At 36.8% G+C, this 21,435-nt stretch overlaps 1 protein-coding gene across 8 annotated transcripts; it reads right to left on the bottom strand.

Annotated features, from left to right (window-relative positions):
• Positions 1-370: 370 nt before the first annotated feature.
• Samd9l (sterile alpha motif domain containing 9 like) lies at positions 371-20,991 on the bottom strand. Of its 8 annotated transcripts, none has more exons than XM_047562599.1 (5): positions 20,829-20,991; positions 19,151-19,293; positions 17,362-17,546; positions 10,609-10,666; positions 371-5,457 (listed from the first exon to the last, which is right to left on the bottom strand). In XM_047562599.1, exons 4-5 carry the CDS (start codon positions 10,640-10,642, stop codon positions 683-685), a joined length of 4,809 nt encoding a protein of 1,602 aa, XP_047418555.1. In that variant the 5' UTR covers positions 10,643-10,666; positions 17,362-17,546; positions 19,151-19,293; positions 20,829-20,991; the 3' UTR covers positions 371-682. The 8 variants fall into 8 exon arrangements, with proteins under 8 accessions (XP_047418555.1, XP_047418557.1, XP_047418554.1 ...); XM_047562601.1 differs by having other exon boundaries at positions 17,362-17,485; XM_047562598.1 differs by having other exon boundaries at positions 19,214-19,293.
• Between the last annotated feature and the right edge of the window lie 444 nt (positions 20,992-21,435).

The following is a 21,435-nucleotide window of genomic DNA, read 5'->3' as shown; positions in this document are numbered from 1 at the left end:
AAGAATGACCAAGGAACAGATTCACCTCTAAATGAGGCAGGAGAATTAACTTATAGCTTGTGACTACTTTGTTGTTTTACTCTCTTTCCCTCCTGAAGCTATGAGTTGGGAGAGGGCAATGGGTACAAGCAGTTTGTGTGTGTGTGTGTGTGTGTGTGTGTGTGTGTGTTGGGAAGGAGTAACATGGAGGATGCACAACAAAATATTTACCTTCCACATGAGTTTTTACTGATACCAAAATGAGGTGAGTGGAACTCTGGACTGGTTCTCTGGGTCTGAGGTTGATACACATGGGAAGAGTTTTGTTTCACATTCATCTCTGCTTTCACAGTGAGGAAATAATTCAGAAATTTCTGAAAAATGATTGAATTTAAAACAGATTTTTTATTGACCTATAAACAATTATGATCTGATCAGTGGATACCATTTGAAACTTCCTAATTAAATATGGTAGCTTGAAGAGAACATACATAAAATATTAAGTAATTGACTAGGCTGTGTATTGAGCTCTGTGGTGTAAACACATTGCATGTTCTAGAAAGGCTTATAATTCATTCAGAGAGACAAAAGCAAAATATGAGATTAGAACTAAGCCAACAATATCATGAAACTGCCATGGTAATTGGGAGAGGGAACACAATCTTGGACAGATATGAATACACGTATTTGAACTAATACATTTTTAAATCACCTTTATATTATATGCCATAGGGCCTTCAATGGAAAATCCTAGGTAGAAGGACACTCTTTCTATATTCCTGCCACTTCTGAGTGGACCTGAATACACAGATGTCACTGGTATTTTTATTTTTTCCTCTGTTCCATATTCTATAGAGATTAACTTGCCTTCAGCCTGACCAATCAGCTGACGCAGGAGATCTTTGACTTCTGGTTTTTCCCACACAACTCCACTGTGCCAGAGGGAATTTATATTTTGTTCATCACTGAAGTGCTTCTCTATTTCAGCCTTGTGAACAATACTGTTGATACCCTTCCTCTTCCCCAGATAAAAAAGTGTGCTTGCCTGCTTGGACCTGCACATGCGTTTGTACTGTCCCCTAAAAGATCTAGTTAAGGAGGAAACATACTTTTCCATTTGTTTGGAATCTTGATCTAGTTCTTCAGTTTCTGGCCAGAACAGGAGGCAGGCCAAGAAATAAGGATCAGGATACTGATGACTTGGGCCTACATTTTGCAAGATTTCTCGGAGCTGTTTTTTTAGCCGGGGTAGTGGTTGGATGAACGTGGAATTGGGTTTTAGGCAACTGAGAATGATGTTGGCCAAAATGAAATTTTGTTTCTCCTTCATCAGCCGTTTATTTGGGTTTTGCCGCAATAGGATGGTGTACTGATCAACTACACTTTCTATGATGGTTGCAGCCTCTTTGTGGTTTGGATAAAGATATTCCAGGAGTCCAGAAAACCTATCTGCTCTCAAAGCTTCTAGACTTTTCCTGCAATTCTCTTCCTGGAGTAAGTGACTCTCTTTGCCTTCTAATGGACTTGAATCCAATTGGCAGAAAAGTTCTTTGTATTTCCTGAAACAGCGAAAGACTTTCTTGCTTAGTATGAATTCTGCCATTTCTTTTTGGGTGTTCCTTGTTTTCAGGAGAACCAGGTAATCGATAAAAAAATCCAAGCACCTTTTCAAATCTGATTGTAAATTTTGTAGGTGAGATGTGAACTTACTCAGAGCCAAATAATATTCATTTTTTGGATCAGGAGGAATGCTCTCCTTTCCAGATAAAAAACGGATCATAAATTTTTGGGAGAATTCATTGTCTCGGTGGAAAAAGGGAGTGAGCTGAAGAATCTGGATAGTGTAAAGACCGACTTCTATTTCACCCAAGAATCCAGCTGTATTATATATATCATACCTTCTTTGGGACTTCTGTGCTGACCAAGCTTCAGTTTCATATTCTTTACTATCAGTTTGCTGTTGGGATTCTTTGAATGCTCTTGAGGCTTTTTCAGAAGCATCTAAGAAATGTGTTAGATCATTGATAGTTATGTTTGTACAGTTTTTGTGTTCATCCAACCACCATTTGATCTCATTTTTGTAGACCTGACCAAGTGTATCTGAGATATAAGAATTTTTAGGTGCTCTCCTTTTAGCCAAATTTGCCCAGTCCAGAGCAGTGTTAAAGTTCTTCTCTTTAATGTAGAAATACCTTGCTAAGGCCTGACAAATGAATGCATTTTGTGGGAATCGAATACTTCCTGCAGTCAAGACACTTTCAATTTCTTTATTCTGCAAAACCTCGATTAATGGGGAAAACAAAGTGTCTGTTTCATCTCCATACTCCTTACGCTGCCTTGTAAGCAGGAGAGTTTGCACATCATGCTGAAATTTGTCTTTTCCTATTCCAGAATCATAGAATAAATTCTCATTTAATATATTCAAGGCAATTTGACATTTATCTAGGTGATAGCTCTTTTCCAGTTCCTTTAGGCAGTAAATGGCAATCAGAGGGTGAATGATACGCACCCCTGTGTATCTCCCGTAATCTGCAACTTCTGTACTTATTAGGAGTGTAGAATAGGTTCCCATCTTGTCTTCTAGGCTTTCAGGTTTCCAGCGGGTACTAATGTATGTAATCCCCAAGAACATTTCACACTGTGACAATGAAATTGTAGAATCAGTAACGTAACTGTTGAGTAAAGCTAGGAAGGAAACGAGTTGTGCTTCCTTGCAGTCAATGTTCTGTTCTTTAAGGATATTCCTTACTACATTTTCTACATATGCTTCATTAAAATTGCCTTTCATGATCATGAAGGAATAAAAATTTTCACAGTTCTTGTGCTGCTTTTCAATTTCCTCCAGTTTGATCTCAAAAGCTCGTTGTTCTTTGGAAGAAAGTTGGGATTTCAGGGAGATACTATTTGCTAGTTTTGCACTTTCTTCTGGATTCTTGGATCTCATGCAGTTTAAGATAATTACCAATGTCTTTTCATATCGCAAGCTCTTTTCTCCTAAAATGGAATGGATGAAATTCTGCAGAATGTAGATATTCTCCTGCTCTTCAAAATCATCCACGAAGAGAAGCACAGGAATGTAATCTTGGTGGCTGTTTGCCTTGTAAGTAATCAGTTTGCTTACTTGTTCTCCAACTTCTGCAAAATCAGTTGCTTTGTTTTTTAACACAGCACATCTGAACTTCTTCTTTAGGTCCCAGAGAACATGCATAGCCAATGTAGTACCTCCACAGCCTGGATGGTGATAAAGGTTGATAATTTTTACAAATACTGGTTTAGGACAATCTGCACACTCTTTTATTATATGTTTAAGATCTTCATATCTGTCCCGTTTCACAAAAGCTGAAGAATAGTTTTCAGAAGAAAAATAGAAGTTCCACCAGGATACTTTGCCACCGCGATAAAAATGCTCTTCTTTTGACTTCTTAAATTCGAGGAATTTAGACTTATCTTTCTCTATGTCTGTGTCTTTACACTCATTTTCACAGAGAATTTCCAGTGCGGTTAAGGTATCCTCATCCTTTTTCTCCAGGATAACTGAGGAACCTCCACTGGCGGGCAAAAACCTTTTTGATGACTGAATCACTGATTTTAGTTTAAGGATAGTACTGTTTACCAGTTCTATATTTAAAGTGGAAATACTATGGTTTGCTAACTCATCTGAGATTGTCAATCTTGTCTGTAGTAGATCTTTCCATCGTTGATAAATCTGTGAGTTTACACAGATACACAATATATTTTCCATTCCTTTGAGAGCTTGATAGAAGGCACAGAAAGTTTCCATCAAGGGATCTCCTGGACTTTCTACTGAAGAGAGTAAGAGAAATACCACCAAAAATTTCCCTCTTGTCATTATATTTTCATCTGTGAGAAATAAAATCAGTTTTCTGACTTCAGAAGCTCTATCTCTCTGCCATAAATGTGGTTCCAGAGGTTTATATGTCTCATTTTGCAGGTCTGATCTGCCATTGCAGAAGATCCAGCTGGGCTGCTCGTAAAGATTCAGACTAGAAATCTTCTCCATCACAGTAGATGTTTTTTCTTCATACTGACTTGGAAAGTGAAGATTTGCTACTCGACTTTCTTTGTAAACTTTGACCACTCCATTGATCACAGATTCAGGATCAAATTCCAACACAGCAAACCACTTGATTTCCTTTAGAAAATCTAAGTGCTTTGTTTGATTTGGGTGGCATTTATTTGTTACAAGAATATACCAGTTGTAATAGGAATTATCCAATGATTCTCGGTTTCCAATGAGAAGCTTAACCAGTTTTAATCCTTCACTCTCCTTCTTAGTCACCTTCAGTCCATGTTCTTCCTCAGCTTCTTTTCTGGATGCTACCAAGGACTTTAAATTCTGTAAAAAAATTTTGAAATCTATATCTCGTTGCTTGTGGTTGGCCAAGATATCCCTAGTGCTGGCTCCTTCTCTAATGAATAGTGAATGATCTTGGTTTTGTTTCCATGTTTTATCTGAACGACTTTGCATCTTAATATAGAAATACTTTTCTTTACATATAGAGTGTTTGGGAATAACATCGACTTCAATGACAAATCTGTCAGATGATGTATTGTTCTGCAGGAGGACTTCCACAAACCTTGGCTCCCGAATACACTTCCTAGCTTCATTGATCTCACTTTCTTCAAAATACTTTTTGATCATTAGATTGAAATGGTTAATGAAGACATCCTTACGGGTGACTTTCACACCAATGATTTCTCCATGGGGTTTGTCCTTGACTCCAAAATGGATAGTACCATTGGTGCGTGAATTCATACAAGCAGACGCAAATCGGAAGACTTCATTGCTAAATTTCATTTTAATGTCCTCTTCGGTGGCTGTGTCTGTGTTGGTGAGAGCTTCGAACTCATGTATCGGGTCAATGAGATTCAGTGGTCCTGTTTCAGGTTGTAGAATATAATGTTCTATGTAGCGTCTGCTGTCACAGAAGTTATCAAAAGGATATGGCATGCAAGTCAATTGTTCAGTCTTTAGTTCATTCTTTTTGTTGTCTTTAGTGTTTGCTCTTTCACTTAATGCACTTTCTTTCATACGAATGGATTCTAGATCTGTGGTATCCCTGATCTCTCTGAGATCATGATCAATACTGGGTGACATTTTTTCCTTCTCCTTTTTGGTCTCTTTTGGCTTTTTTTGTTGTTCTTTTTTGGAGGGTGTTATATGATCTAATTGTCCTGAATCTTGATTGTCATTTTTAGGGCAACTATTAATCAATTTGTTATATGCACGTTTTATCAGAAGTGCTGGACCCCGTGGCAGTCCCATTTCTTTAAGATCCTTTTCAGTTAGTTCCTGCAGAACTAATCCAGTCACTTCTTCACTGAGAAGAATTTGCCCATATTTCTCATCAATTTTAAGATCTTTGGTTACCCATTTTTTAACATGCTCTTTGGTCCAGTCTTTAGTCAATTCAGGTAGAGTTTCTTGGTCATTCATATCAAACTTTAACTTTATTCCTTGGGAAAAAATAACACAAAAAGTATTTTAGTATTATACTTTAATAATTGAAATCATATAGTCCATTATGTATATAATACCATACAGGTAGTGTATATATGTGTGTGCATATATGTGTGTATGTATATGTATGTATGTAATGTGTAATATTTCCAAGGCTTACTTAAAAGTGCTTGAAACTATTTTAATAGCTTTATAATTCCAATTTACAGCATACCCTTCTTTCCTAGGTGGTTATGAACTTGGTTATGAAATCAATAGTTGCTAACTAGTTGACACACTCTTTTATCCTTATAATAATTTTCCCTTTTAGGCTCAACTTGGTGAAAGTTGTATTCTTGTAATTTGAAACCAGAATCCTAAGCAACACAGAATTGTATCCCATAGCAGAATATTGCAAATAAACTTTAGAATGTGAAACTGGGTAAGTGGAGGTGTGTTGGGGGATAGGAAACCAAGCTATTCACAACTTGGAAGCTGGCCATTTTTAAAAACATAGTAACAAAGCATTTGGTTAAATCATTACCTTTATCATCTTTTGGACTCAAGATGTTCATACCACCAGCTAGGACTTTCCAAGACTTGGCAGCAAAATGTTAGGATAATGGATTTTGTTGCCTAATTCTTGTGGTTCACAGAAAGTACAAGAAGAGACCTGTAGTTAAAACTGATCTAGCCTTCCTGAAACTAGGTATGAAAGACAGTATGCATTTTGAACTTTATTAAAATCATTTCACCTGAATTCTGCATATAGGACTGAAGAAGATGAAGGTTCTGTTGAATTTCAAGGTCTAAAAATTCCAGATTCTTAAAGCAGACACTCTAAACCTTGACTAAACACTAGAAGCATCTGGGGCTGCATGCCTGAGACTCTCGCAAGTAGTTGAAGGAGTGAGGGTGATGTTTTCAGGCATGAGTCCTTTTGAAAACATCCCAGGGTAATTCTATTGTGTAGACAAGGTCAAGAGCAGTGATCTCAAGGTGTGGTCTCCAAACCAGCAGCAGCATCACTTGGCAACTGGCTAACATGTAAATAATCAGGCCCCCAGACCTACTAAATCAGAATTAAAAAGATGAATCAATTGATTGGTTTAACTAAGGGGAAAATCAAGAAAGCAAAACATTTGAATGATAAAGAGATAAAAAGCACTGAGGATTGAATAAAACAGAAATATTAAAATAGAGAAAATGCATGCATTTAAAAAGATTTATAATTTTTGAAATTAAAGATTTCAGGAAATGTGTTTTGTTTTTTTAATCAATGGATAGCTAATCACAAAGTCTAGCCAAACTGCAAATGTGACCCAACTGTATTTGGCATTTCTTGCTAAAGCTCATCTAGAAATGGAGATTCAAGATGGTGCATTAGAGGAAGGATGCATTCCTAGTTGGTCTGTGGCTTGGGATTCCAACAGCGGGAATACTGCTTTGTAGTTATATAGATGAAAGAGGGATTTCACTAAAATTCAATATTGGACAATTAGAGTGTGTTAGAGACTCAGAAATTTCAGTGCGTTGAACTAAGAAAGAACACACTGGAGCCAAGCTGGTTGTGGCAGCAGCAGTGGCACTGGTTCACCACAGAGAGAAGAGGTAATACACAGAGAGAAACACGATGAACACGTGGTACAGAAAAACCTGAGATGCAAAAGCAGCCTGAACTTAGCTAATCCAGAGGCAGCACTGTGAACTGATGTTTGAAAATGCTATTTCCCATCTGGCCTTGGAGAGCTGAGGTGGAGCCATCTTGAAGAGGCCATGCTGCAGCCGCTGCTGCTGTGGGAGCCAGGATATCTGAGTAAACACTGTCCTGGCAAGCACCTATGGGTACCTAGTATGGACCTAGCAAAACATGAGTGAAACAGTCATAGGGAAGATTGTACCCAAGGGGATTCAAATCAGAAAAGTGAAGGGGAGCGCAACTTGCTTCTTGTTTGAGCCTGGAGGCTCACATAACCAGCTAAAGTGGGCCAGGAATCTGAACAAGCACATTCAGGGACTGACTCCAGAGATGCTGAAGTGGATGAAATACCAGATAAAGAATTGAAAAGAATGATTTAACATACATTCAGGGACTGAACCTGGGAAGGCTGTGGTCCTGGGTAGCAGCACGTGTGTAGGATTAGTGCTCCTGGCCCATGAATAGAATTCCTGGGAGACTCACAATATCTAGACTCCCAACAGAGGTCAGGCAACTGCTGGGGCTCTAGGAGTGTGTTGATCTAATCTTTCCAGAGCACACACCACCCAATAAAGCCCCTAGGGCCTGATTAGACCTCAGCCCCAGCTGCTGTAACACCCTCAGAACTCTACAGCACTTCCCACCCCAATCCAGGAACGCCTCAATCTGGTTTGTGCCGATAAAAGTTTAATTGGCGGTACTTCCCTCTCCATCCTATCTTATACTGGTGAGAAAGGAAACTGAGAGCTATTTCAACCAACTTCACTGTTAGGCCACTGCAATTGGTGGTTTTGTAAACAACAAAAGAAGAGGAAGGTGTTAATAAACTCCAGCCTTTGGTCTCTCTTTCTCTCTTTACATAGCACATGAAGAAATAGAAAGAAGCAGAGTTGGGCATAGACAGTAAACATTCATTCTTGATGACTATTTTGACCACCTCAATGGAGAGAATTCCTTCATTTTTTATTAATAATATTTTGCTATTTTTTGTTTTAGTTTTAGTGTGTGTGTGTGTGTGTGTGTGTATGTGTTTTGGTGTTCTTGTGCTGATTTGTTTATGAACATACATAAATATGTGTTTATTTTTTATTTTTTCTCATTTTTAGCATTTTAAAATTATAGTTATTTTTCCTTGCATTATCTTTTGAGGGTTAGTTAGGGTTTTTGGTTTCTTTAGTTTAGTTTTGTTTTTGTTTATTTGTTTCTTGTTTTTCTTTTTCTCTATTCTGCTCACAGCTGAATTCTCTTGTTCTTTTTCTCTCTTTACTTTGTTTTTTCTACTTTTTCTCCCCCTTTCTTATATCAACTGCTACATCTCTTCTGCATTCTCTCTGTTCACTTTTTAAACATGATAAACTCTCTTCCTATCACATTTTCCTTTCTCTTCAATGTATTTTTACTATCTTTCAGAACTAATTGATTTATCTAACTCCTGCCCACACCATTCATCTTGTTGCAATTATTACTGCTGTGGGAGACATAGTCAACACTGTTTTCTTTAAAGTCAGGTCTAGTTCATGTTATTTGTTGCTTTTTATCATGACAGTTGCTGACCCCAACATTCCTGTTTTTTGTGGTAATTAATGTTCCAGATGTCATAGTAGGAACTGGATATTTATTTTAATGCTTTATATTGTTTGCATTGGTTGTTACTATTGTTTGTTTCTCCCTGTCCTGTGAGGTGCTGGGGTCCTACGGGGACACTATAAGTTCACAGGGTAGAGACTCTGCTACTGAACTAAACTCACCCAAAAGACAGCACACCTTGCTCCACACACAAAATGACAACATTCAAACTTCAGCTATACTTTAATACAAAGTATAGAAGAGACAAAAATCCAAACCAATGACTAAGCCCCAAGTAGGAATAGCTAGGGTTTTGCTACAGCAAAAACAGACAGAATTAAGACAAAGATTGTTCATACCTCTAAGGGGGTCTCAATCTAGATCACTCTAGACACTTTGGTAAGAGAAGGTTGTGCTCTTAAAAGGCCAACACATAAGAATGAAAGAGGAATCCATCCCAACTAATGCATAAAACCCAACATAGGAATACAAGAAATATTAAAAAACAAGGTAACATGACACCTTCTAATTCACCAGTAACTGACCCCAAAGATGCTGAAGTGGATGAAATACCAGATGAAGAATTCAAAATAATGATTTAAAATGTGCAATGAATTCCAAGAGAACACAGAACAACAACTGAATGGAATCCAGGAAGTTGTTTAGGATATGAATTAGAAATTCAGTAAGAAGATAGAGATTGTGAAAAAATACCAAACAGAAATCTTAGACATGAAAGACACAATAAATCAAATAAAATATTCAGTTGAAAAATTCTCTAATAGAGTAGACCATGCTGAACACAGAATCTCAGAGCTGGAAGACAAATTGGCTACCCGTGACCATTCAGACAGTATTAAAGAAAAGAAACTAAATAACTAAGATCAGAATATACAAGAACTCTGGGACAACATTAAGATATGAAATTTAAGAATAATTGGAATTGAGGCAAATTGTGAGAAGCAAGTTAATGAAATGAATAAACTTTTCAGGGAAATAATAACAGAAAAATTTCCAAACATTGATATTAAGATGGATATCCAAAGAGAGGACACACTCAGAATCCCAAATAGATAAGATCAAAAGTTATAATTAAAATGCCTAACATACAGAACAAGGATAGTATTTTAAAAACCTCAAGAGAAAAACATCAGGTCACATTTAGAGGTAAGTCAGGCACAGTTACTTCTGATTTCTCAGCCAGGAGGGCTTGGAATGATGTGTTCAAAGCCCAGAAAGAAAATAACCAAGATTACTTTATCCATCAAAGCTATCCTTCAAAATCAAAACCTTTCAAGAAATAAAAACCTCTTAAGTGGAAACTGAAAGAATTTATAATACGAAGCTGTTACTATGGAAATTACTTAAAGAAAGGAGAAATAAAAGATAAACCTCAGAGTTCACAAATGAACAAATCTAACTTGAAGAGTAGCTACGGAAATGAGAAACAGGACCAAAGTAAACATTACCAATAAGCCAAAATGGAAGGAATTAATAAATACCTGTCTACAATTACATTGAATGTAAATAGCCTCAACTCTCTAATGAAAAGACTTAGACTGGTGGAATGGATTAAAAAATGAGACCTAACTATATGTTGTTTGTAAGAGACTCACTTTACAGGTAAAGACAGACACAGGCTGAAAGAGAGGATGGAAAAGGAGCCCCCAAACAAGCAGGGGTAGTTATTCTCATACCCAATGAAGCAAACTTTAAGTCAAAATTAATCAGAAGAGACAAAGAAGGTCATTTCATACTGGTAAAGGGAATAATCCAACAAGAAGATATAGCAATAACAAATATTTATGCCCCAAACATGGGTGCAACTAGTTACAAAAAAGAGACACTACTCAAAAAGACCCAATACAACCCAGTACACTAATACTGGGTGACTTCAACATACCTTTCTCACCATTAGATAGGTCATCCAGAGACATAAACTCAGTAAAGACTATTTGGATCTGAAAAATATAAAAAAAATATATATAAATCAAATGGATTTAACAGACATCTACAGAACATTTCATCCAACAACAGCTGAATACACTTTCTTCTCAGTGGTTCATGGAACATCCTCCAAAATAGACCATATTCTAGGACACAAGGCAACCCTTAGCAAATACAACCAAATTGACATATTCCTTGCATATTATCAAATAATAATGGAACAAAATAAGAAATAAACACCAAAAACCCTACAGAAACTACATAAACACATGGAGATTGAATAATACATTCTGAATGATGAATGAGCAATAGAAAAAAATCAGGGGAGATATTTAAAAATTCTTAGACTCAGATGAGTATAGTGATACAATTTTCCAGATTGTCTGAGGCATTATGAAGGCAGTTATAAGAGGAAAGTTTATAGCTATGCATACCTACATAAGAAAATCAGAAAGATTCCAAATAAACAACCTAATGATGCATTTCAAGGTCCCTGAAAAAGAACAGATCAATTATAAAACCAGTAAAAGGAAGGAAATAATTAAGAGCAGAGCCAACATCAATAAAATTTAGAATTAAAAAAAAATACAAAGGATCAATGAAATGAAGAGTTAGTTCTCTTAAAAGATAAACATGATTTATAATCCCTTGACCAAACTAAAAAAGGAAGAGAAAACCCAAATTAATAAAATTAGAAAGAAAAAGGAGAAATATACATACATCACAGAAATCCAGTAGATCATTAGAGACTATTTTCAAAACTTAAACTTCAATAAATTGGAAAACTTAGAAGAAATGAATATATTTCTGGGTGCATATGACATGCCCAAATTGAATCAAGAGGACATAGAAAATCTAAACAGACCAATAGCTAGTAATGAGATAGAAGCAGTAATAAAAAACCTTACAACAAGGAAAAGTTCAGGACCAGATGGACTCTCTGTTGAACTCTACCAGGCCTTTAAAGAATTTATGTCATTGTTCTTTAAATTATTTCATGAAATAGAAAGGGATGGAGCACTTCCAAATTCACTCAATGAAGCCAGTATCAAACTCATACCAAACCAGAAAAGGACACACCAAGGAAAGAAAACCATAGACCAATAACCTTGATAAACTTAGATGTAAAAATCCTTAATAAAATATTAGTGAATCATATTCAACAACATATTAAGAAGTTGATTTTATCCCAGAAATATAAGGATGGTTTAAAAATATATCAATCAATAAGTACAATTCATCACATAAATAGAATGAAGGACAAAAATCACTTAGTACTCTCAACAGATAGAGAAAGCCTTTGACAAAATCTGGTACCTAGTCATTGTAAAAATACTGAAGAAACTAAGGATGTAAGGAACTTACATGAATATCATAAACACTATATGTGAAAAACCCAAAGCCAACCTTATAGTAAATGGGGAAAAACTGGAAGCATTTCCTTTAAAATCTGAAACAAGACAAGGATGTCCACTGTCACCAATATTATTTAATATAGTGCTAGAAATTCTAGTCAGAGCAATTAGGTAAGAAAAGGAAATAAAAGGAAGAAAAATAGGAAAGGAAGAAGTCAAGTTATAACTTTTGCAGATCATACGATCCTATACTTAGAAGATCCATAAAACTCCATCAAAAGACTGGTAAAGCCAATAAACAAATTCAGAAAAGTATCAGGTTACAAAATCAACATACAAAAATCAATATATTTCCTATATACCAAAAATTAATCTTCTGAGAAAGAAAATAGGAGAATAATCCCATTCACAGTAGCCTCAAAAACAGCAACAACAAAAGCAAAAACAAAACCAAAAGGAATAAATCTAACCAAGGAAGCGAAGGAACACTACAATGGAAACTACAGAACATTGAAGAAATTGAAGAAGACACAAGAAGATGCAAAGACCTCCTATGCTCGTGTACGGGCAGAATTAATATTGTTCAAATAGCCATACTACCAAAAACAATATACAAATTCAATTCAGTCCCCATAAAAATACTAATGAAACTCTTCATAGAACTAGAAAAAACAGTCCTAAAATTGTTTGGAAAAATAAAAGACTCAGAATAGACAAAGCATTTCTAAGCCAAAATGGAAATACTGAATAGGAAAGTTATGTCTGATTCATTCTACTCTACTTCATGTATATCTACAAAGAACAAATTAAAAAAGGAAATACTGGAGGAATCACAATACCTGACTTCAACTTATACTACAAATATATTGTAACAAAAACTGTATGATACTGGCATAAAAACAGTCACATAGACAATGGTATAGAATAGAAGACACAGAGACAGAACAACACCTCTATAGTCATCCGGTTTGTCAAAAGTGTCAAAAATGTACATTAAAGAAAACACAGCCTCTTCAACAAATGGTGTTAGAAAACTGGTTATCCATATGTAGAAGAATGAAACTAGACCCTTATCTCTTACCCTGCATAGAAATCAACTCAAAGAACTAAATTTAGATCAGAAACTATACAACTCCTAGAAGAAAATGTAGAGTCATCACTCAGGCAGATAGGCACAGGAAATGACTCTCTCCTCTAAGGAACCCCTAATGTTCAGGAAAAAATGCCAAGAGTTGATAAATGGGATGGCATCAAATTAAAAGGCATCTGCACAACAAACGAACAGTTAGGAATGTGAAGAGATAACCTACAGAATGGGGAAAAAAATCTTTACTAGTTACACCTCTGACAGAGAATTATTATCTAACATATATAAAGAATTTTAAAAAAACTTAAAATCTTAAAACCAAATAACCCAATTAATAAAAGGGCAAATGAATTAAACAGATACTTCTCAAAAGAAGAAATATAAATGACCAACAAGTATATTAAAAACGTTCAATCTGAATAGCTATTAGGGAAATGCAAATCAAAAGTACACTGAGATTTCATCTTATATCAATCAGAATGGCCATTATCAAGAATACAAACAATAATGAATGCTGGAGAGGATGTAGCAAAAAAGAAACATTTTTGTACTGTTAGTGGGATTGTAGATTAGTACAACCACTATGGAAATCAGTATGAAGGTTTCTCAAAAGACTAGGCATGGAACCAACATATGACCCAGCTGTACCACTGCTTGTTATTTAACCTAAAGAATCAAAGTCATCATACTGTAGTAATATATTCATCTACATGTTTATAGCAGTACAATTTACAATAGCCAAACTAGGCAACTAACCTAGGTGTCCATTAACAAGTGAATGAATAAGGAAAAAATGTGGTATATGTACACAAAGGAGTTTATTCTGCCATAAAAAGTGAAATTATGTAATTTGCAGGAAAATGAATGGAACTTGAGACTTTTTGTTAAGTGAAACCAGCCAAAAGTCAGAAGATCGAGGGTTGCTTGTTTTCTCTCATATTTGGAGAGTAGAGAGAAAAAGGGAAATGACAGATGGGGGATGATCACATGAAAAGTAAAGGGAGATCAGTAGAATAGAGGAAGGGGACCAGAGGGTGAGAGGAGTGGAGGGAGGGGTAAGTGCTAAAGAGAGATATCAGTCCAATTATATTGTTATATTGTGTGCATGTACTAATATGTAACAACAAACCCCATCATTATGTACAACGATGATGCACCAATAAAAAATAAAAGAAAACAATTCATCTTGAGAGTCTCCTTGAAGTTAAACATAGAGAACAGATGATCTGAGCTGGGGTTCAATCTGAAGCTGTGTAACTAGTCAGAGCAGAAACTCATGCTGTCTTTTTATGGTGGGAATACTGCATTCCATCCTAGTGGTTTGCCCAGTCCGTAGACATACAAACACCATGTACAGCTGCTTCCACTTGTCTTGATAAAACTTTTCCTGGTTGTTTTAGTATCTTGAATTCTCTTCATTACTTCTGGCTTCACTTTGCAGGTCATGATTAGTCCTGAGCCAATTAGCAGGACTGAGAAATTGGCATAAGGAACACTATAAACATACGTCAGATGATCACTTCTATTCATTTGTAACGTAGAAGTAGTTTTAGAAGTTTCACCAGAATTATCACATATTTGTAATCAGAGATAAATATTGTTTTACCTTAAATTGTCTCCTTTTTCATTCATTCAACAAATATTTAGTAAATTCTTTCATAATTCTCTAATTCATTGGAAAGGATTTTAAAATATAAAATGTCATATATGAACACTCAAAAAAGTTTATAATGACATTGTGATAAGTGTTTTGTGTAAGACACAAGAAGAGGCATAGTGAGGAGCAGTTGGTATCAGCAGGAGGTGAGTGGGAATGAAGGGCATGTGAGGTTAAGAGGGGATAGATAGTCAAGGAAATGAGGAATTGTCCATCTGGTGGGCCACCCAAAGGCCTAAGGTCTAGTAAGGTCTAAGGAACTTGGTATGTATGTGCCAGTACAGGGCAGTACTGGCCCATTGTGAAGTTCTCTGAGTGGAGGAAGACAGACCAGTAGCTGAATCTCCAAGCCTACCCCACTATCTTTTTGACCTCATGGTTTCCACTCATGCCACTCCAGCTGCTCAGTTGCCATGCAGGTGCTCAGATATGCCAGCCATGCTGGTTCTCCAGGTCTTTATATTAGCTGCTCCCTCTGGAATGCTCTTTATCTCGATGCCTAAATAGCTCACATCCTCACTTCCTTCACCCCTTTACTCAAATCTGGTAAGGTCTTTGTTAGATTCCTGTCTTCAAATTTCATGTTAAACAAGAGTCCTCGTCCTCCAGCACTTTTCTTCATTCTTCCCTGCTTCAGTTTTCCTTTTTAGGATTTACATACTATATAGTTTATAGTCTTTCTCATTCTGTCTCAGCAACTAGAGTATAACCTGTATGAGAACAGACATTTTTTTTTTTTTTTTTTGCCTCTCATTGATTGATGAAGCCCTGGGTCCTGACATAAAATCTTTAGTACTCAATGAGCATTTGTTGAAGGAAAAAAAAATAATATTTTTTTGAGTGTAAAACAATTGAAATGACTTTTTGGAAATCCATTGTTGGCAATGCCTATGGAGGAAAGAACTTAAAAATTTCTTCATTTGTCATCCATGAAATTGGAACCAATCAAAACTTCCAAGTCAACTGATTATCTTGACTAAGAAAGGAGTCAATTAAAAAAAAAAAGTCAGTAAACATAAACACTTCATCTAAAGTCCTCCATGAGCCCCAGTTTCCTTATCAGTTTTTGCTGCCTTATTTACAGTTCCTGAATGAGCACTCTCTCACAAGGGGTCGTCCCTGTGGGAAGTCGGCTCCTACTCAGGTCCTCAACCCTCAAATGGGATGTCTGGCATCTGTCCTCACCAAACCTGCTACCTTTTTATCTCTACTGTATGTCAAAGAGTCCCTCATTGTTCAAAGATGAAGCTCCCTTTCTAGCAGCACACATTTCTCAACCACCTCTATGGTGGTAGATGAGAAGATACATAATAATTTGTAGCTACTATACATCTGATACCTCTTTCACATGACTTTTGACCTCTGACAATCATAAGAGCATTTGATATGACCTATGATTCATAGTTGACTGGAGCTATGTATTTAATTCATAGCTAACAATGATATGGGCAAAAAGGTTTCGATAATGCTTTGACATAATTCCTTGGCTCTTTCTATGTCTTCAACCTTAAATCCTGGATTAATTGGCATTTTTCTAAACACGAAGGACCTTGATGTTTAGCAGAAAGCTACATAGTACATATAAAAGGGAAGGAACTGTGATCAATAAAGGAAAGGAAGCTTTCCTCTTAGGCAGATTACTTTCCCATCCATAATAGAGGGAAAGTGGATGAGAACAAGTGTTGTCTTGGTTGTTGAGTTTTTGTTCAGTCTCTTCAAAAGAAATGCACATTAGGGGCTGGGGTTGTGGCTCAGTGGTAGAGCACTTGCCTAGCATGTGTGAGGCACTGGGTTTGATCATCAGTACCACATATAAATAAATTAAATAAAGGTATGTGTCCACCTACCAAAAAAAATTTAAAAAAAAGAAAGAAATGCACATGAAATCCCTTTATCTGGTGTGACTAGAGGTGTAGCTGGCTGGAACTCTGGGGAAGTCCTCCACTTTCTCCTCAGGAAAATAGAATAATTTTGAAACCCAGAGGTTCTCCTTATTAGAATTAAATTCAGGATTTATTTTCTAAGAACTTTTATTTTCCCTCTTTGGGGGCAGAGGAGGAAGAATCAAAGCCGCATACTGTCAGAGCCAGCTCTGTTACCAAGCCCAATCTCCCGGAGCCAGCAGGTATCCCTTCCTTTAGCCTGGCTACAGCTCTGAAGGCCCCACACTGTTCTGATGCTTGGCCAGAGGGAAACCACAAAGTAAGTTGGTTATTTTCCTGTATTGCACATTATAATGATGTATTTCTTCACATGGTCCCTGTATAAGCTAGTTATGAAGGAAAGTCTTAAATAAAATAACAAACTTTGGAGGGTTTTCTTCTTAAGTAGATATGAACTTTTGATATCAACTTAAATTTTATTGGTCAGAGTTCATGGTTGCCTAGTATTTTGTACATGGTTTGGTATGTTTGGAATCCTGATCTTCTGATCTACATTCTACCCAGTTCTTCCATCCACATTCCTTTTGAAATCATTTCATCAGAAATACTTACATGCATTTGAAAGAATATTCATTTCTAAAGATTTCCTTAAATTTTTAGAATTAGTTTTTAAAGACAGCTTTTAATGAGAGTTACTTAAATAAACTTATAATGATTAGAAACTTACCAGGGTTTATCTGAAAACTTTTATATTTTATGTCAGAAACTTGAAATACATCTTCCTGAGCCTCTTTGATCTAGAACGCTTTAGTGAGTTGCATTTTCTAGAGAATTTGCAGGAGACTCTCGTTCTGTAAATCAATGAGGAAGCAGAGATGTAGGTAGAATACAGTTGATCCTTGTTCAGTTTGCCTAGAATATATTTGTTGAGAATCTATCACATCAAAAAACAAAACAAAACAAAACAAACAAAAAAAACCTCATACCATCGCAAATTAAAATGCAGGTGACTGAGCTTCTGCTTAAGAAGTGTTTATTACAGACTTTCCCCCTAACTTTCTATTCTGAACACTTCCAGACAAAGAAAACCTGGGATGATAGTGGGGAAAAAATGTCATTCCCTGGATGACACCTTTTCCTATGCTTAAACACTTTTAATAAAACAAATAAACATTCAAAAACATGTTGCAGGCGTTCCTTTTCTTTTTTCCTACATTCCACATTGTGTATGGAACAAATCCTAGGCTGGTCCCCCCATATCCAGCATCTGACCACCTGCTTCCCACCAGGTCTAAGTCCCCATCCTCTCTCTCATGTTTTTCTCTTGCTATTATTGGTTCCTTTTGGACCTCTCAAAATAGCACTTGGAGTGACTCTGTTAAAATGTACAATGTCGTACCAGTACTCTGTTCAATCCCTCCAGCAGCTGTCCCTTTGACTCAGAGTGAAAGTCAAGTCCATTATTCTTTTAAAAATAATTTTTAGATGTTGATAGACTTTTATTGTATTCATTTACTTATTTGTGGTGCTGAGAATCGAACCCAGTGGTTCACACATGCTAGGCAAGTATTCTACCACTGAGTCTCAGCCCCCAAGTCCATTACTATGGACTGCAGGGTCCCAAGTGAGCTGGTGCCCTGCTGCCCCTCGGACTACGTCTTCCTTTCATTTCTCTCTCAGTCTGATCTAGCCCCTCACCTCCTTGTGGCTCTTGTTATAGGTAGTACCTGCTCCTTTTCGGGCTGCTGCACTCCCCACCTCTCCCTGGACTGTACTTGGATACCTGGAAGGCTCACCCCTTTACTTCCTTTAGGTCTATTATCAAATGCCACCTTCTCGGTGAGGTACTGCTTGATCAGCCCACTGAAAACATTTTTCCCTCACCCAGCACTTTCTACCCCTCTCTGGCTTTATTTTTTATTTTCTGAAGATTTATCACAATCAGTAGTCCATATATTTTTATCTTGTTTATTTTCTATAACACCCATTATTTTGTGCACTCTTGGGGACAAGGGACTGTGTACCTTTTGGTCACACTTTTACAATGCCTAACAAACACCAGCTTCTAAATAAAAATTTGCTGAATGAATAACATATTTTCTTAGAGTAGTTTCAAATAATGATTTTTTGAAAACCCTCAAGCTAGCAATGTGTAGGTCAGCAGATTTTCCTCATTTTGTTAGGGTAATTATTATTTCACTTGGCTGGAATCCCGGACAGGAATCTAGGGAAATCTCTTCACTGTGCCACTCACTGGGCCAGAACTAACTCCAGATTCTATCATCTAGTCACAAAAATGAAAAGGAAGTTTTATCAAAAGGAAAGGAAAATGAATAAATGTGTTATCTCCTAAAGTTCTTAAAGGCACCCGGTTTCATAATACACCTTCTCGACTTCCTATTGCATCCTTTACAGTCCTGGAACAGGACCATTGCTCATGTAGGGTGTTCCCCAGAGGAGGTCCCTTTTACTCTGGATCCTCAGCATCTGAATTTCAGAGTCTTTACTGTTGTCACCTGCTGCCTTTGCTCTGGAAGCTGAAGTCCTGGTGAGGGCCTTGGCTTTTCCCACGAACTCACCCTGTGAGTGAGCAGCACCTTTATTCAGAGTCCTTTTTCAGCAGTTTAACCATCCACCCTCTCTCTAGTTATCTGAAAGACTGAAAGGACAGAATGCAGATTTTCTCATTTACTTTAGCCAGTGACTATAGCAATTCCTATAGGACCCAACATTCTAGAAAAGAAGCAGCACATCAGGAACTTCCCTCTGTGGGCCCTCCCTCTTTTACGGCTCTCTGGCCTCTACAGAGGCTGTGACTCATTCTGTGTCTGTCTAGCATGGAGAGCGCAGCAAAATGAACCTGGTGTCACCAGTCAGGACACAGTTTTCTCTCAGTTACTTTTGTTCTGATTCTGCCCACAGAGACCAAGGATACAGAAATACTCTTTTCAGATAGGGACACTGATGTGCAGATCCCAAATCTAAAGTCTTTTCTTACGTTAAATGGAAAAAATTGACAACACCTCGTCTCAATATGAAATACTATACTCTTCAATAATACTCTTGGACCTCTTATTATGCCCAAAATTTCTCAACCCTGCCTCTTCCGGGTGATAGCAGTTATGAACATACGATGATTTGAACCTATGGCAGTCATTAAATTTTTTAAAATAGTTTGCACTTAACAATTTAAAAAGCCTCTGCATATGTAATGTTGGAATTAAGATTAAAACTATCATGGTTGGTGTGAACAAATTTTTGAGAATGACTTGACATAAGTCTTTGGCCATCATATTCCTGTTTTGGAACAATTGTGACCACATACTTTCTTCTTAGTACTGTTACTTATGGATAAAGCAACTGCTGGATGCCACTCTGAGTGCCACTCTCCAGCTTTCATTTTGACATGAAGTGAGAAGTACCAAGTCAGCAGAACTCTTAGGGACAAGTATGAGTGCCTGTCCTTATCTCAGGGGGTTCTTAGCAGTACCCCACATATCCATGCCCACAGAATTTGTTCTGCTCTGCAGGATCCTTAGAGCTGCAGGTGGGGAAAAGACACCTCTGAATCCTGGTTGCAGCCCATGAGAGCTACACACACCCTTTTCCAATGGGATGACCAATTGAAACCACACACAAGCAAGTTAGTTTCAATTTCCTGGACAATTTTTTTTTTTTTTTTTTTAGTTTTCAATCAGATTGCTGTACAAAATGAATATGAATGGAGGTTTTAAAATACAAGAATATCTAGTCTCTAGAGAGCATTATCTCTGGTGAAGTATAACACTTTTAATAAGACCTTACGTTATGAAAGACAGGATTTTGCATAATTACACAGGACTGCAAGTTCTGTTACAACCCTTTATTCTTAAATTCCTGACCCACTTTGCACTGTTTCTCTGTACTCTCTTCCACTGTCCACCTTCCATGCCCAGAAACCCTTTCACTAGCCTGATTGGTATTCATCACCCTGATTACATTTAAAAGCACATTTCTTTTTAGAAAGACATTTATAAGAGTATCAGTTAAATACACTGTTATGTATCTAATACAATGATATTTCTAATTAACATTTTCACAAGTAATGGTTTGTGTACAAACATGTATTTATATAAAAAGTACAGCTGGCATTTTAAGAAATAGCTGACCCCTCGTAGGCATAAAAAATAAAGGTTTGAAGATTCAGGAACTTACCAGAGTTTTCCAGAAAACTTCTTTTTATATCAGAAACTTGAACACAGTCATTTTGACGTTTGATTTCCTGTTTCTTTTTGATGGCTAAGAAACATATGATTTGAAGGAGGTTAGTTTTTTAAAAAATGAAGCCATTGAGTTGTGCAGTTGTCTGGCCTCCCGGGGCTCTGACTCTTTCTGAGGGTGTGGTTGGATTCCTGTACAGAAGCAGAATGAGGAAGTGGAAATGCAGTAAGTTTCAGTTTTGCTTTCTAGCAAATTAACTTGGATTTGGACGAATGTAAAACACTTAAAAAATAACATCACAGAACATTATTCATAAATGTATTCTATGGCTTAGAAAATGGTTTACTAGGCAGATTTTTTAAGTCACAAGAGCTAAAAAAAACCAGTAGAGGGGTTACTGACAATACAAAGAGAACAGAACTATCAGGAAGAACATTAAAATCTTGGTGTGATCTAAATCCTGTTAGGGGGTGAATTCTTTTCCCCAAATCCAAATGTTAAAATCCTGAGCCTCAGAATATGACTACATTTGGAGGAAGGGACTTTAAGGAAGTAATTAAGTTAAAATGAGGTCTCTAGGAAAGACAGCAATCCTGACTGG

The sequence above is a fragment of the Sciurus carolinensis genome, chromosome 8, assembly GCF_902686445.1.
Source record: "Sciurus carolinensis chromosome 8, mSciCar1.2, whole genome shotgun sequence".
NCBI lineage: Eukaryota > Metazoa > Chordata > Mammalia > Rodentia > Sciuridae > Sciurus > Sciurus carolinensis.
The sequence above is the reverse complement of the archived record's forward strand: the minus strand, read 5'-3'. Positions and strand labels throughout refer to the sequence as shown.